The sequence below is a fragment of the Lepisma saccharinum genome, chromosome 4 (assembly GCF_977018435.1).
Source record: "Lepisma saccharinum chromosome 4, izLepSacc3.1, whole genome shotgun sequence".
NCBI lineage: Eukaryota > Metazoa > Arthropoda > Insecta > Zygentoma > Lepismatidae > Lepisma > Lepisma saccharinum.
In genome coordinates this window covers 62,020,957-62,038,303 of record NC_139232.1, presented here as the reverse complement: position 1 = coordinate 62,038,303, position 17,347 = coordinate 62,020,957, and the positions used below count along the sequence as shown (strand labels likewise).

General features: G+C 37.6%; 1 protein-coding gene across 2 annotated transcripts in view; it reads left to right on the top strand.

Moving 5' to 3' along the window:
* IA-2 (tyrosine phosphatase IA-2) overlaps positions 1 to 17,347 on the top strand; it is a 619,991-nt gene that overhangs the window by 563,897 nt on the left and 38,747 nt on the right. For both annotated transcript variants that reach the window (XM_083120601.1, XM_083120600.1), the window contains 3 exons: positions 2,373 to 2,427; positions 8,144 to 8,248; positions 10,478 to 10,594. In XM_083120601.1, coding sequence (XP_082976727.1) covers positions 2,373 to 2,427; positions 8,144 to 8,248; positions 10,478 to 10,594 — 277 coding nt within the window. The remainder of the gene's footprint in view (positions 1 to 2,372; positions 2,428 to 8,143; positions 8,249 to 10,477; positions 10,595 to 17,347) is intronic.

The following is a 17,347-nucleotide window of genomic DNA, read 5'->3' as shown; positions in this document are numbered from 1 at the left end:
TTCAAAGGAAATAAACAAGGCACTCTGATTTATTCATGTGATCAAAACTTCCAGTGCTGTAGTCCCAACATTTCCAGAGGATATACGCTAAGTTTCGTGAAAGATTGGGGTGGGGGGGGGGGACCATGTTCCCATTAATTTTGGATTGCTTCTACTAAATATATGAATGAAATAATTTAACGTCTGCAAGGGAAAAATGCATGAGTGGTAGAATACAGATGGTGATGATGGTATACCCATAATTGTAATAAATGAGGCGTATTATAATAGAGAAGGCACTTTTAAAATATGAAACTGTATTTTAATTGCTAAATTTAAAAGTAACAGCACGTTATTTCCTTGTTGATATTGTTTTTGTGTCAGTTCGTAACTGTTAATAACTTTAATAATACTGCTAATAACATTAAAAATGAAAATGTTGGCAAAAGTACTTTGAAGACCACACTACTTACATTGAGCAATAAAATATTCTCCAGCTGTTTCTACCTGTCTACTACAAAACATTCAAAAATGCCTCTTTTGATACGTCACCACACTTGTCACTAGAACGTTTTGCACATTCTCGACATCATGTTCCCGATCACGTATATTAACAATAATAAGCTCACTGGAATAACGGCCAAATTACATAAAGAAATGTATACCCTCGACTACAGACCAGCAAACTCCGCCTGAAATCATGGTCAGAGGACAAGGCCTATCATGTACTTTCTGGACTGATTGGCTATTATATCTTAAAAACCATGCGACTGCCGGACTTGACTTGCTATATCCTGGTACCGCTCCCGCCACTCGGTCCTCTGTCGCCTGCTGGAAGACTTAGCAGCCTGCATGTGAGGGATTCTATTCACTTAAGGAGCACATAGACAACACGTGCTTTGTTATCTGTATCAGAATGAAAACAAGAAAATTACTTTCGTTACTCATATCTAGCGAAAACTACCCAGTAAGATCGTGCCTTTATGAATTTTAACTCCGTTATTGAGTAACTAGAACCAGTTTCCACGAGAAACATTCCTTACTCGAGTCCAGATAATTTAACTTTCGATTTTACGTCACTCCGCTGGAAGCCGGAGGTGTCACTGTTTCGCCGGGGTTTATTAATTAAAGAACAGGCGAGCTCTGCTCCAGCAGGGGGCCATTATGGTACAAATGGCCTCGCAGTTTTCCTTCATTAACGCAGACATCCAGTTTCGACCTGCAGGCCTTGCGCAAAATGCAGCTTCGCAAACTCTTGCTTTAACCGACCGTGAAAGTTTCTTTACTTATTTCAGAGCAGAAGATTACAATACATGCGGATACAGTAATCGTTTTAAAATAGTCTCCAGCTGACGTAGGATTTCAACCTTTTCTAAATTCCATTTGGCACAATGCTTCGCGTCAATTGCACAAAAGCACAATGGAGTTTGCTCCCAAGGAATGATTGATTGATGGATTTGGTTATTTTACTTCGCTTTTCTGCCACTTTTGGTTAATCGCGAAGATGAATATGAGTGATGATGCGATGAAATTTATGATACTCACACAGCTCACCTATGGCAAGGCCGGGATTTAAACCCGACACCCTTGGAATCGCAGCGCGCTATGCTAACCACTGCTTCACGGAGGTCGTCGGCTACCAAGGAATGAACTTATCAACCAAGAAATCAAAATGGAATAGGTGCAATCCATGTTTTAGAGTAAAATTATTTTGTTTGACTTAAAACAAATTTTAACCTATTTTTAACTTCTACCTTTAAACATAAACAAGAAACCAAGATAGCAACGGAATTTTCTTTAGAATTATTGAAAGAGATAAATCAAGATAACAAACATAACATGTGAAAAGTTATTAAATAATCCACTTTTGAATGTAAATGATACTTCAAAACAAAAAAATCAGATATGAGACATTAACCACTATATTTCTTAAATTAACAATATTTCAAGAATCCCACGGTATATTTTTCAAGCCATGTAACTGAATTTGCTGTATTTATTGCAAGTATAAGTGCAACAAGCAATATACCCCACCAAGAAGAATGTAATTGTTTTTAAATTACAAAAGCTAAGGTCATACACGTATATCCGTCATTAATAACACACATCAGTACTGCGAATTTTACACCTCAAACGTAGTTAAATAATTCAGTGTAAATTGTAACGTTTGGAATAAGATTTCTTGTAATTAATGGCTATACTACATGAGATGATAATATAATAATAATTATTATAATTCCTTTCAGCCAAAAACATTTCATGTAATTGTGTCAATCTGCCAATCGGATTCAGTTTTGATTGCTAATGGGTTATTCGGGAAGATAGGAAAGAGTGAAATGTACAACTTATTTTTACTTTACTGTAGCTTATTTTTGTTTTCTCTTTGTTTCTAGGAGCGAAGAGCCCGTGTTGACTAACATGGACATTTCAACCGGACATATGGTACTGGTAAGTAAGACAGTTTTAAATTAGTTAAATTATTTGAAATATCTTTAACTTATGGTAGTAATAATGCCTTTTGCCGCTATATTTATATTTAGTGATACTTTATGTTCGTATAATTCTCATTTTCAATAAAAATATTATTAACAATGTGAATTTTCTAATGCATGATACATTCAGTCTATGATGACATTATAAGAGTTAAGAATATTATGCTCAAGATGGTATATCCGATTAATGAATATGTGTTTGGATAATGGGTAATACGTTAATGTTTCTCTTTGTTCCCTTTAGTTAATAATTTTAGCAATAGCCTGTGGAAGGGCTAAAGTTGCGTGAAAAGAATTAGTAGAAATATAATCCATTTCGGTCTGGAAAGTGAATATTTCTTACTAGAAAAGCCGAGAATTTCATGGAAATAAATGAATTGAAAATACCCGTCAGTGTCTCTGGGAGGTGAGTGATTAAGGAGATTGACTCGTATTTGGGAGATTCTCAATCCGATCATTTTGTTATTTTTTTTCGTGATTTCCTCGGTTCATTCCAGACGAATGCTGGATGGCACCTTTAACGAGTTTACATTTATGTCCACTTTATGTACAGATAGGGCTAATAGGGACTGGACCTACAGTTTAAAGTGGGATCCGAACAACAATTTGCCTCCACCGGGTATCGAACACGAGACACCTTGATTACAAGGCGACGATGTTACCGATACGCCATGTTTGTAGCTTTAACGTAAGCCACGTAAGGTTCCAGTACATATTTCTTCCATCGGCCCCTCATCTCCAAATTGCGGCCAACTGAACGATCCAAATAATTCACACAACGTATCATTGAGCATTTCGGAGAGCTTTGCATGTGGTTGCAATCGTTCCGATTGAATATTTGCATATGGCCGACCGCCCATCGCAACTAATAAACAGGCTAAGCAAACAAGGTCCGTGCAAACAAAATTTTACGGCAGGAGTTGCACCTCGGGTTCATTCCCACATAACGCCATCCTTTCGCCAGGATGAAAACGAGAGATTATTTCTAATGAACCTGTAACATTTTTCGTGATTAAATGTGTCCTTTGCTCGGCGGGATTGTTCCATAATCTCCCACTTTGTAAGCTACGCCGCCGCTATTGATCGCCCGCATAAGTTTTGAGAACGGTAATTGGGATGGAAAAAAAGAGGAGAGGTTGGATTATGGACTGGCTGTGTCCATAACTTTATAATAACAAGCAGTTCGGAGTTGCACCGCAACCTCCTCTTGCGGTGGCGTTACCAGAGGATTTCGACACAAGGGTACGCGAAATGTTTCAGGTGGATTTTGGTTCGGTGGTCATCTCTATCTTTGCTTTGTCTACCTCTTTCTTTTTATCTTCCTATCCTACTTTCATTATATGTATTTTCCAACATTCTAGTTTCACTTTCATATTTCCTCTATCTTCCGCTCCCTATCCATCGCTCTCTACTTTTCTTTCCTTTCTCTCCTCTTTACTTTTCTTTCCTATCTCTAATCTCTACTTTTCTTTCCTTTCTCTCCTCTCTATACTTTACTTTCCTAACTCTCCTCTCTACTTTTCTTTCCTAACTCTCCTCTCTACTTTTCTTTCCTTTCTCTCCTATCTACTTTTCTTTCCTTTCTCTCCTCTCTACTTTTCTTTCCTAACTCTCCTCTCTACTTTTCTTTCCTTTCTCTCCTCTCTATACTTTACTTTCCTAACTCTCCTCTCTACTTTTCTTTCCTAACTCTCCTCTCTACTTTTCTTTCCTTTCTCTCCTATCTACTTTTCTTTCCTATCTCTCCTCTCTACTTTTCTTTCCTTTCTCTCCTCTCTACTTTTCTTTCCTAACTCTCCTCTTTACTTTTCTTTCCTTTCTCTCCTCTCTATACTTTACTTTCCTAACTCTCCTCTCTACTTTTCTTTCCTAACTCTCCTCTCTACTTTTCTTTCCTTTCTCTCCTATCTACTTTTCTTTCCTATCTCTCCTCTCTACTTTTCTTTCCTTTCTCTCCTCTCTACTTTTCTTTCCTAACTCTTCTCTTTACTTTTCTTTCTTAACTCTCCTCTACTTTTCTTTCCTTTCTCTCCTCTCTCTACTTTTCTTTCCTTTCTCTCCTCTCTACTTTTCTTTCCTAACTCTCCTCTACTTTTCTTTCCTAACTCTCCTCTCTACTTTTCTTTCCTTTCTCTCCTCTCTACTTTTCTTTCCTTTCTCTCCTCTCTACTTTTCTTTCCTAACTCTCCTCTCTACTTTTCTTTCCTCTCTCCTCTCTCTACTTTCCTTTCCTTTCTCTCCTCTCTACTTTTCTTTCCTTTCTCTCCTCTCTACTTTTCTTTCCTAACTCTCCTCTCTCTACTTTTCTTTCCTTTCTCTCCTCTCTACTTTTCTTTCCTAACTCTCCTCTCTACTTTTCTTTCCTAACTCTCCTCTCTCTACTTTTCTTTCCTTTCTCTCCTCTCTACTTTTCTTTCCTTTCTCTCCTCTCTACTTTTCTTTCCTTTCTCTCCTCTCTACTTTTCTTTCCTAACTCTCCTCTCTACATTTCTTTCCTTTCTCTCCTCTTTACTTTTCTTTCCTATGTCTCCTCTCTACTTTTCTTTCCTTTCTCTTCTTTCTTTCTCTATCTTTTACAACCTTTTTCTCGTTTCTCATTCTCATATTTCCTATCTCTCATTACTTTTCATATATTTATTTCTACCTTTCTTTCCCTTTTTCTTTACTTTTATCTTTCTCTTATCTCTTTTCTATTTATATATCTTTCTTTATCTGTTTTTATTCTCCAACATTCTCTTCGTTCCTCTTTCATGGTTACTATCTCTCTCTCTCTCTCTCTCTTTCATCCTTCTTTTTACCTTTCTCTTTCATGTTTACTATCTCTCTCTCTTTCTTTCTTCTCCAACCTTTCTCTCCTTCGTTCTATTTATACATGGGCGTCAAGAGCGGTTGTCAAACCGGTTCGTACTAGAAATTTGGCATCGTTCATTCCAAATTACAAAAAGCAGAAAGATTTCTATTGTCATAGAACAGAAATTAAATTGAATTAGTATTCGAAGAGCATAACCAAACTTAAAAAAATGCATTACGTAAAAAAAAAGTGTATAATTTAGGAGCCTGGTTACGTTTTCATATTCTACTACTTTAATGTAAAGAATAAATGGTTCCACTGTTTTCAAAATTCCAAAAATTAGATTTCCATTTAAGAGATCACCGTAACATAACCTTTGAGTAAAATATCCCCCTAAATTTTGAAGCTTTTTCTTGAATGAGGTGTGTAAAAGTTAATTATATAAAATATAAGTACTGTGTAGTTCAGTTCACTAATTGTCTGAAATGTGGAAAAAAAGAATAGTGGATCGAGTAGAATGGATCTAACGAAAGCCACAAACATAAATAAAAGAAGATGAGTATTGTCCACCCCCCTGGCATATATATACTCTTAGATGTGATTTGATGTAGGTGCTCCTTAAAGCTAAGTTTTCTGTCCAGAATTACTCCAAGATCCTTGAACATTTCAACATGGTTTAAGTTTATGTGAAGGGTTAAGGGGGAAAACCAGTTAAGTAAATTATCTGTCGTAAGCGAGGTAGTATGTCATTTCCTGCCATGTTGATGCTGTGCTGGACTTACAACATGCTTTTTTCGTTTAAAGAAAGATGAAGAAATCTCTTCCATGCGTTTCATACATTTGAAACTTCCATTCATCAAAGCAATTTTTTGTACCTTTTAATTTACATGTTCAGAAACGTTTTTGCAAATAAAAATTTCATTTTTCCATAGTTTTACGAGCGTTGACTTAGGTGTTTTTCCCTCTGACTCTTCATATTATTTATGTTGTATGTGTAAAGATAATACTATTTCCTCCGTGTATTATGCAAAGTTTAGAGTGTTGAAAAGTCTAATGGAAATGTTATAGTTTTACTGTATTAATACTGTTTTGGGGGAAAATATTCCCTGGTAGGGATTGCAGGAGATACTTGGCTCTTGGGAGCAAATCTTCGTCATTCGCGCCTTGCTTTTCCCTTGCTTAATCAGACTTTTCCAGTGAGATTCTAAATGTTTATGGTTTTTCACAGAAGAACTAGTGATGAAGGGAATTTATTTAAAAGAAACCGCGTGTGATTGGCAGTAACGCGTTTATGTAGCTCATTGACCGAACTGTGTCTATATAAGCTCATTACATTAAATGAAACTCAATTTCGCATATATGTACACACGTATAAATGTTGGCAACGTGGATAATGTTTGCTTCTGCCAGTTTAACAAACATGTGCCAGCATTTTGAACTGGTGTTACGTGTTTGGCAATCACGCTAAGAACAAATCTTCGCGGCAAGAAACATTACATTCGCCAGATTTGCGTTAATTAAATTCGTGTTCGACATTAATATTTCTTGTGTCACGAGTGGGTTTAATATCCATCACATTTATCTGGAGTGTTTACACATTAGATGAAGCGTGTAATAATGCTTCTATGCTTCTGTCTACAGGAAGGAAGTTATTACGCGTGTCTGGTTTCAATGTGTGTGTGGGGGGGGGGGTGTTTCAGTGGCGTGACCATGAATTTCGTAACAAGAGCTAGAACTTATTTTTTCTACTATACAGTGCTATATTTTGCCATGATTACATAAATCATGGTAAAATATAGAACTATTTTACCATGATTATATAGAACATGGAAAAATATAGAACTATGTTACCATGTCTGTCTACAGGAAGGAAGTTATTACCACGTGTCTGGTTTCAATGTGTGTGTGTGTGTGTGTTTCAGTGGCGTGACCATGAATTTCGTAACGTGAGCTAGAACTTATTTTTCTACTATACAGTGCAATACGTTTGTTTAAATTTTAAGAAAATGAAAACTCTAGAACCCTCGTGTCCAATGTATTTTTCATTATTTGATGTTTATGTAAATATTTTAATATTAGCTATTATTAATTTTAATGCAGCACGTCATTTCACTACTTTCTAATCCCGTCGCTGTAGTAATCAGAGAGAAGGCACGTGGTTTTGTTTACTTTAACTTTATTCTTGTAGTGAGTGGAGAATAGTTCCCCGCTTACCCTGACAATGAGGAGTCGAAACAGATCGAACGCATGACAACTTGCACGACAGACGAGATCCATTAGCCATTCAGTTACGAGTGAGTCCTGAAAGCACTATTAATAAGGAGTTTTTGTTGATCTAGGTGTGATATAGACAGCGACAAAACAACGTAAAAAGCAAATGGTTAAATTGAGCGCATTATATTTGAGGATCGGGTGTTAACCAAGGACCCGCCATCCTGATTAATGTTTTCCCACCGTATTCCCTCACAGTCTGGGCGATTTGCTGAGATGGTGGTACAGTCCCCGGAAAAAAAGTGGGACACCTAGATCCTGAAATGCTGACTTCCCTGCAATGTGTTGTGTGTGTTGCCTAATTCTACGGCGATGAGCAGACTTCAATAGCAATTTCAATAGGAAGTTCTTCTATTCTTTCAGGATCTAGGTGTCTCACTTTTTTTGCCGGTGACTGTACCTTTAACGAAGTTCACGGCCGGTTCGTCCCATTTCCATAGCTGTGAGCCTGACTGTTGAATAGGCTTATCGCATTCGGAAGCTTTACTTTGCAGATAATACTACAGTCAGAAGAGCGCTAAGTGTCACCATCTAATAAAAAAAAACATTACTTTTTCTTGTCTACAAGGATACATAAATAAGAAATTGATGATCTTTGTTATATTTTCAGTCGTACATGGAGGATCATTTGAAGAACAAGGATCGTTTGGACCAGGAATGGGTGGCCCTTTGTGCGTACGAGGCAGAACCTTGCTCAGCAACCGTTTCTCAGAAGGTAAGAACAGTTTCTTCCTTATTTGTCAATTTCCACCACAGCGAACTCTCCTGTGATGGTAGAATTTCTCTACAGTTTGCAATTGTAATCATGTTTTCAAAACTTTCCTTCATAGTTAAAATAAGAAAAAAATCTACATGGACTTGCGGTTCTAAAATTCGGCACACCGATAAATATGCCAAATACTCGTATTTGGTTACATCAATTGAAAGCAGGAGTTCTTGGAAAATTCGGTAAGTATACCTCGGTTTATTATATATAACGGCTATGTGTCACACATGCACGGGCACGCACGTCTTTACACGGGTAAGATGTGCGTTGATGTTGATGTGTTTGTAGGCATATTAAAGGTTCTAAGTCTAAAATGCTAGATCAGAGAAAATATGTTTTCTAAGACTAGTTAGAATATATGTTTTGCTGTAGCAGCACAAATTTCTCCCCACTTGCCTACATACACAAACAATATTTTATGTTTCACCTGTTAGAGCTTTTTATGTTTAAATAAATTTGTTTAATACGTGTGCCATCTCGAATATCTGCGGTTAGAACACGAGGCACGACAACAACACTGTTTTACAATACACATTCTTCATATGCACTAATTGTGACTCAAATTTCAGCATTTCTGTTCACAGTCGTAATTGAGAATCGTGAACAAATTGTGCTTCTAACTTCTTTCCACCTCTCTGAGTTAACAGTAGATTCGTAAGTCGCAACCCACGAAAACATTCCGAAAATTAATTTTCCTGTGTTCTGAACAAAACCATTTACCAGGCATCACGTTGTATAAAATGCTGTATACCCCAGTGGTAATTTGAATCACGAATACGATAGTTCACAGCCGTGTTTTTTAATGCAAGGTTTTCTGGTGCATATACGTAGTTACCATCCTTCAATATGCAAATAGCAAGTACATTGAGACTACACTTAATACTTCATCCCTTTATTAACCTGGTTATTGTAATCATTCGCTTTCCCCTGTGCATTTTGCTAGTTAATCGGAAGTACGAGTAAATGAGACCCGCAACAGCAAGTACCAAGTACTACTGAAGTCATCAAATCTGTAAACATCCGGTGAAAGGCTCTTGTACAATAGAGCACAATAGAGAATGGAACATCGGTCATTCATACAGCCATGAGACAATGTTGCGTCATTCCTAATTGATGCTTTCAGATAAAAAGGATGAGCTGTACGCTCTATGGCCGGTGACCACGTATTGAAGCTACAATAAGCCAACAATGAAGACGACCTTACCCACTACAGCCTCGAGGACAATTGCATTCAGCTATTGTCTACTGGTCTGAAAACTTGTTAGTGCTTGCCATCCGAACAATTGCACCTGTACCTCTTTTGACTATATTAATTATTGTTTTCATATTTGTCTTTTCCCTTATAGATACATTTCCAGTCGAGCTCAACAGCCAAATATTGCTCAGGTTATGAATTATTTTTTGTTGTCGAACTGTGGTCAGTCGTGAAGTTGGTATTTATAAATGTGGAGGCCCTGGGCTAAAACATTGACAGACTCTCTATTAAATACTAATAGGCCAAGTTATGTCAGATATGTCGTTTGTTTTTCATTTTGCATTATTTTCAGTGATTTTTTCTTCCTGATTGAGACCCCAATCTCCCCCCACAAATCTGGGTCTGTCCGTGAGAAAGAAGGAGCTCTTATTGATGGGGACAGATAGAACGTTTCACTTAGCTGTTTCTCATCGATCTTGGAATTGACAGTTACAGTTGGGAACTTCGTTTCAAGTATAAACCACGTGATATGTTAACAATTTTTATTTCATTTTTATTCAATAAGATATTAGTAAACGTTGTTCAAAAATAATCAAAAGTTCTTCCTTACCTCATAGTTTCAGGCACGTCTTCAACGAGGTTGGGAAGTGTCTTAAGGTGGGGTTTTGGAATGATATGTGCTATCAAGTTATTGTATTTGCCTGCTTGATATTATATTTAATAATATGCAGCCGATTTGCATTTCTTGGTTTGTCTGCGAGAACAGGGCAGGTTCAATACAGCCTTCATGTATCATTTCTTGTTTTATCACTACAATTATTATAATAGAAGGATTATAAATATTTATGCACATGTTAATATTAGTGGCATAGTCAGTGGAACATTTGGCACTATTGTAGCAGATATTTCCATAACTTATGTAAGTTTTGCTTCTACACAAGCATTTAAGAGAAAGCTCCGTAACATTTGTTTCTTCCTTCCAGCCTGAAAACACAAAGAAGAACCGCTACGGCGACATCCTCCCCTATGACCACTCAAGAGTTGTTCTCAACGACCTGGCCAATATCTCTGGATCTGACTACATCAATGCCTCTACTATCGTAAGTATCTAATACGTTTTATTCTGATTTTTTCATACTTATTCCTCGACAAAAGTGCAAGTCCACCTTATTTTCAGATAAGCTAATCGGGATTGTGCAATGTACCTTTATCGGAAATCGAACCTGGTAACTGTTCATTATAAGGTGACACCGTTAGCGACTATACCATCGGAGAGGCCTTATTCATTCCTTGAATAACCTTTCTTTCTTTTTAAAGTAAATTTACCAGACCATTAGCAAAAGGCACAGTTTATCTTTGTGGGATATTTCAGTACTCTGGGTTCGAATCCTAGCATGGTATTCCATTGTGATTCCATGCCATTCGTCGGTTTCATCTCATCGTCGCAATTATTCAAAAGTGGCAGAGAAGCGTCACAATATAAGATACATATTAATGCAAGTACCTTGTACAGTCACAGACACTTCTGGGTTTTAATGATGCCATTGAAAGTCACTGGGGTTACAGCCCAGAAGTGTCTATGAGCTTACGTATTAACTACGTGTCATAGTGGCATTGGGTCTTAGGAATTGTCATCATTCTCTTCAATATTCATAATGCAATTTCCAAAAGTGGATTTCGACAAGTCTCTACGGATCCCGGGTTCAAATCCCGGCATAGACATGGTGTTCTTTGTGAGTATCCCTTCATCAGTTTCATCATACCATCCGCTCATTCTCATCTGCGCAATTGGCTAAAAAGTGGCAGAAAGCGAAATGAAATAAACCAAATCAGTCAATCGATAGATAATATGGTATGTAATTGAACTGCCCTCATATTTGTAAAAATTACATTCGATGGGCGATAGAGATTATGTACCAAGGACAAGAAAATAAGTTATATATACTCTTTAATGAAATTTCTGGATCCACTCCTGATATGGTAAGAAGTTGACAAGCACTTTAAGTGTGTTTTAATACCGAACTTTTTGAGAGAAGGAGATACGTAACTTTTTTCTATCGAAACAAGTAAAAGTTAAACATACCCTTTCTGAAACAGTGTACGTACACAATCTTCTTTTTATAATGAGACTGCTTTAATATAAACTAAACAAGCTAAAAGGTCAAGGGCTTAACAACAGTGCCGAGCATTTTTCTTCTTTTCAAAACAAGCAACAAGAAGTTATAAAGGAACTGAAGACATTGCAGTGCCTTCATATTATATTAGTAAAAGCAGTTCTCTTGGAGCCTGAAATTAAATCGACGAAGCAATTAAGGAGCAGCCTTTTTATTTCGAGCTGCACAAATGGATGAGAGCCTCAAGGGAACGCAGGGAGTAATCTGAGAAATAGCCGCTAGATGGCTCTTGATTCGGAGTCTTCGCTCGCTGAGAAGTAAGAAGTCTCAGATGTGAGGTCCCCAACGTCTCCCGCTAATGTGGCCATGCACGGGTTTCTTTCGTTCGTTTTTTTCAATCTGTTGCCCTGATAAGGCAAACGAACCTGAACTGTTCTAGTTCAGAATTTCAAAAATAATCTAGGAATATCAGTGTAAAGACAAATGAAATTTTACACACCGTGGCGAGGGGTAGGCTAATTACGCTAAACTCTTTCTTTAATCAGAAATACAAAATACGAATCTATAAATATAAAGTACATTATTTTTAATGAGTTCTTATTTGTTTCCTCATTTCAAAATTTGTAGGGTGTAAATATCACAAACCATGGCATAAGAAGATATCGAAGGACGCACACAAAATGTCGGTGCATGGTAGCGCCGAGGAGGCACCAACTACAATCCTGACCTGACTAGGGCACCAAAATATCTAGCTACGCGGCTGAGATTTTATTTAAAAAAAGGCTATTTCCTGTACGGCGCCACAGCAACGGAAAATAAAAAACACCACTGTTTGCTATGGAGCAGTGCTTTCCACTCAGTGGCACTAGTCAGTGGCCCTGTGCACTAGCGTACGCAGGATTTTTGTCCCGATGAGGACTGGAATTGTAAGGGTTGTGGATATTACGTACCTGTTCTAGGGGAGTCGTGATGTACTATAAAATATTTCGTAATTACCATTTCTAACCTTCGTTTTAAAATTTGTTTAAATACAAAAATGGTAATCTGGGGTCATTTAAAGTTAAAGGGGAGTTTGCATTTTATCACTTCAGTTTTTCCCAAGTTCTACCGCTTTCATTTTAGAACTTTGATTTCCTTAATTTCTGGAGAGGCTGTAGCCCCATCAGCTCCCCCTGGGTACGCAGTGGCTCTGTGCGCAGAAAGATTTTAGGTTGCAAACATGGATTCAGAGAATGAAGGTATGCTATTAGAGAAAAGAACACAGAAGAAAATTATATGTGAACTTAGCAATTAATTCTTCCCAATAATTTTCTTTCAATGTTTTTTTGCTGTAATCGCAATTTCACTGTTTCATATCCTTGCTAGTGTGTTATAAATTTTCTTTATGCAGTTCAATTGCCGAAAAAATGTACAATGGCACCAAGCGGAAGGCAATTTCTACATTCGCTCAACACTTCAAAAAGATTGATACAAATGTGTATATATATACATTCATCCTGGGCCATTCAGTACTGGAACCTGTGGCCTTTTCCACTATAGATAGTAAATTAGAGGCGCCACTTACCCTTCTCTGAGCCAGTCCTGGGATGGGTGTTCTTGGTGAGTGTCCCTTCATCAATTTCATCTAATCATTACTTATTCTCATAGAATCGCGATTAGTCAACAATGGCTGAATAGCTACATAAAAATAACAAAAATACAAAATGTATTGCTCATTCATCCTTTGTCTCTTAGCAGTCCCCCATGTTACCTCCCCGATGGCGTAGTGGTAACGTCGTCGCCTTGTAATGGGAAGAAAGAAGTAAATGTATATTACTTATATATAACACAACTTGGGGGGATTGTGCTTCTTGCTTTAAAGGAAGTTACATCCTTAGACTTATGCAATCCGGTACACTTGTGTATTGTGGGTTATAACTAGGGAACGGAACTTTATGTGCTAAAAAACACAGAAATATTTATTTTTTATGTGTCATAAATGTTGAAAATATGTGATAAAAACAGGAAAATATGTGACAAAAATAAAAACATTTGGTAACAAAAACAAACTATAACATGCATTTTAAACACCTGAAATTAGTTTCTAAATGATTACCTCTTAGCGAGCAATTTTTTGGAAGAGTTGCAGTGGATCACCATAGTTTTTTCCAAATTCTCCATTGTAAATCTGTGACGATTATCTCTAAAAAGCATCTTATATTGTGAGAAAGATCGCTCCACGTCACAAGAAACAATTCTTGCATATTTGAATCACGAAATGTCACTAACGCTTAAGTTTTCCAAAGCTTCCTCTTCCTCTACTTCACTTTCCAAAACACATGCAATTTGGCACAAAGTTTGAAAACCTTGTTTTTTCCCAAAAAATTCTGTACATTTAGACACTTAGATCCAGTGAGTTCTTGCAGTTTCGATTCTACTATACGGACTTTAACCATGGAAGCTGCCAAAGTGTTCGCGGACGATTCAAGCTTTCATATGGAATTAGAGAGAATGGACAGGTTTGTTGAGATGTATGCCAATTCGACTTTTACGGAGGGCTCCATCAACAGTTCTTGCAGAATTCTTCTTTGTCGAGATCATTTACAACAGATACAATTTTTTCAAACTTCTGGGCATAACATCTGCATCCAACCAAGTGCCCCATCGCGTAACTACAGGTGTAGGGGGAAGGGGAACCTCAGGACATTTTTGTTTAAAATTGTCTATTCTTCTAGCCAACTTGATAAAAACTTTCTTGCCATTTGAAACCAGTTTATCGACATTGGGATAAAGAGCTCTTATCTTTTCACATATTCTATGCAACGCATGGGCCACACATTTAACGTGCACCATTTTGGGGTAGCTAACGGCAAGGCCTACTGCAGCTTTTTTCATGTAAGCTGCAGCATCTGTCACGAGGAGAAGAACATTGTCAAATGTTATGCCTTCCGGCCACAATAGCTGCATTGCTTCATTAAAAAGTATTGCTATCATTACGTGTAGCCAGCCCCAGCTACTACTTACAGCTATTTTCTCCCAATAGGATCGTAGGCGAGGTGCCAGAAGTCTGCCAGCGAGGGTGTTCAAAGACAAAACAAACCTAGCACTCTCGATATGAAAGAGGTGCAGAGTAGCCTATAAACATTTTTCCTTCGAGGATTTCGAGGTGGATGAAGTCAATGAGCGATTTTATGTATTTAAAATTAAAATTCGCAAAATATGTATTTACATACGGAAAACTGGAAAATATGTGTTTTTATGTAAAATAAAATTTGCTGTGTTGACATATAAGGCTATAATCAGAATTTTGGCAAAAATGAGGGTCTGTATCTTATCGCAGAAAAAACATTTAATTACCTAAAGTTCCTTTCCCTAGTTATAACATGCAACAGTTGAAATTGAAGATGCTGTCTTTCAATTGATGAACTGGATTGGTTTACTGATTGATTGATTTGTATTATTTTACTTCGCTTTTTGTGCCACTTTTGGCTAATTTGCGAAGATGGGGATGAGTGATGATATGATGAATGGACACTCACAAACATCCATGCCCGGTCAGGATTCGAACCCGGGACCCCTAGCGTCGTAGCGTGATGTGCTAATCACTCCGTCGCGGGGCCTGCTGGCCTGGAGTGGTTTAAACCAACTATCCAATTGTAGCATTATTATTGAGGATTTCTTCTCTCGATGTAACATGGACATAAGAACAATAACAATTGTGATAGAAGATAACAGTGGAGTATTGTTAGAAACGTCCTAAGAGAAGTGATTTGATTTGATTTGCTTTATTTTACTTCGCTTTTTGTGCCACTTTTGGCTAATTTGCGAAGATGGCGATGAGTGATGATATGATGAATGGACACTCACAAACATCCATGCCCGGTCAGGATTCGAACCCGGGACCCCTGCCGTCGTAGCGCGATGTGCTAACCACTCCGCCACACGGGCCGGCTTCTAAGAGAAGTGTGACCCCAAGATGGCAACACACATTATAGTTTCTTGGTATCACAGTTGGTGCTATATTTGACCGTATTTTCACATATCTTCCACACTCTCAGGAAAACTGGGCCAATGCCAATGGGGAATACAAAACCTAATCGACAATCGGCAACTGCACCACACTCATTGTTTGTACTTTGCTTGCCAAGGAAGATGAATAATATGACTTTTTACTGAAAATATGCATTGAATTATAGTTATTTTAAAAGGAGGCGATCCTCCCATTCAGGGCGTGCAACATGTGCATTTGCACGGGGCGGCAAGCTCAAGGGTGCGGCAAAATGTATAAAAAATAGAAGCTGTATTATTTGAGGCAGTTTGGTCTTCTTGAGGCGGAGAAAATTAAAATTTAATCCATTTGACTATGCAGTATAAAGCAGAAACGGATAAGAAAACCAAAGAGTAACTGCGAAAGAAAGCGGTGCCGAAAGTTTATATTAGTTGTCCTCTTACAAAAGCAGCTATTATGAAAATGGTATGCAACGTCTACTGTGCGTGTGCGGTGCCAAGTTACAACGCTATCTATTGTTTGATCGCGCGCCAGTCCTCCGCCCCCGCCCACTGTTATCGAGGTTTGAGTTAAACTGACGTGTCGCATTCGGTAGTCGGTAAGAGAGCTGCATTGTTCTTTGACGTGTTGATCGCCAAAGGTGGTGATGATAGGTGTTGCCGAATCGCGCAAGACGCAATAGTAAGTACGAATATCCGCTGTTTTTGTCGTTGCTGGTTGCACCTCATTTACGATATTGACGGTGTAACGATAGTGCAGTTAGTGTATGTCGTGTGTGAGAATGCGTGCGCGTTTGAGTGTGACAATGTATTGAGAGACTTGTGTATTTGTGCTGTCATCAAAACAACTGGTTTGTCAAGTCGTCGTAAGATATTTAAAAAATATTTGTTTCATTTGTAATTGTAAACTAAGGTATGTCTGATAAAAGGAAAAAACTCTCGAGCGCAGAATATCGTAAACGCAAACGAGAAAAAGATGATGACGATGATATAGAAGACTTAATAGAAGATGATTCGCCTCCACTTGAAGTGTTGAGCTACATTATTGACAATTGTTTCGCTCCAAATGTAGCCGTAGCTTTGAGAATACTGCTTACTCTGCCGGTAACCGTTGCAAGTGGTGAACGTAATTTTTCGAAACTGAAGCTTATTAAAATTTATTTACGATCGACTGTGGACGAATCGCGGATAGAAGGATTTGCCATGATCTCAATTGAACATGAAATTGGTCAAAAATTATACTATGGTTGTGTTATTGGCGACTTTGCAAATAGAAAAGCTAGAAAAGTTCATTTGTAAGCTTTCCAACTTAAGGGGGGGGAAAGGTACAAAGTGGTTAGTGTGATCATGAAGAAATCGTGGTTTACGAGGCGTACATAATTGTACATACATATTTTATTGTAAATAGTGATGAAGTGAAGTGAAGATATGTTACTTCATGTACAACGTTCTGGAAAATTTACATATTATGTACAGTATAAAGAGTCATGAAGAAATAGTGAAACAAAACAGGAGAGCTGGGTGTTTTGCACGTCGGCAGAAACTATGCTGGAGTAAATGCAACAGATATTTTATTATTATTAGGCTTAAATATGTATTATTTTTTATTTATAAATAACTTATCTTCTCACATTATGTATTCTTTCATTTTATTATATTAAAAATTGGTTATACCATGTGAAATTGCCACGGATAACAAGCTTAGTTGTTCATACATTACGTTTGTTCTCTCTGTACGCATTTTGGGGTGTG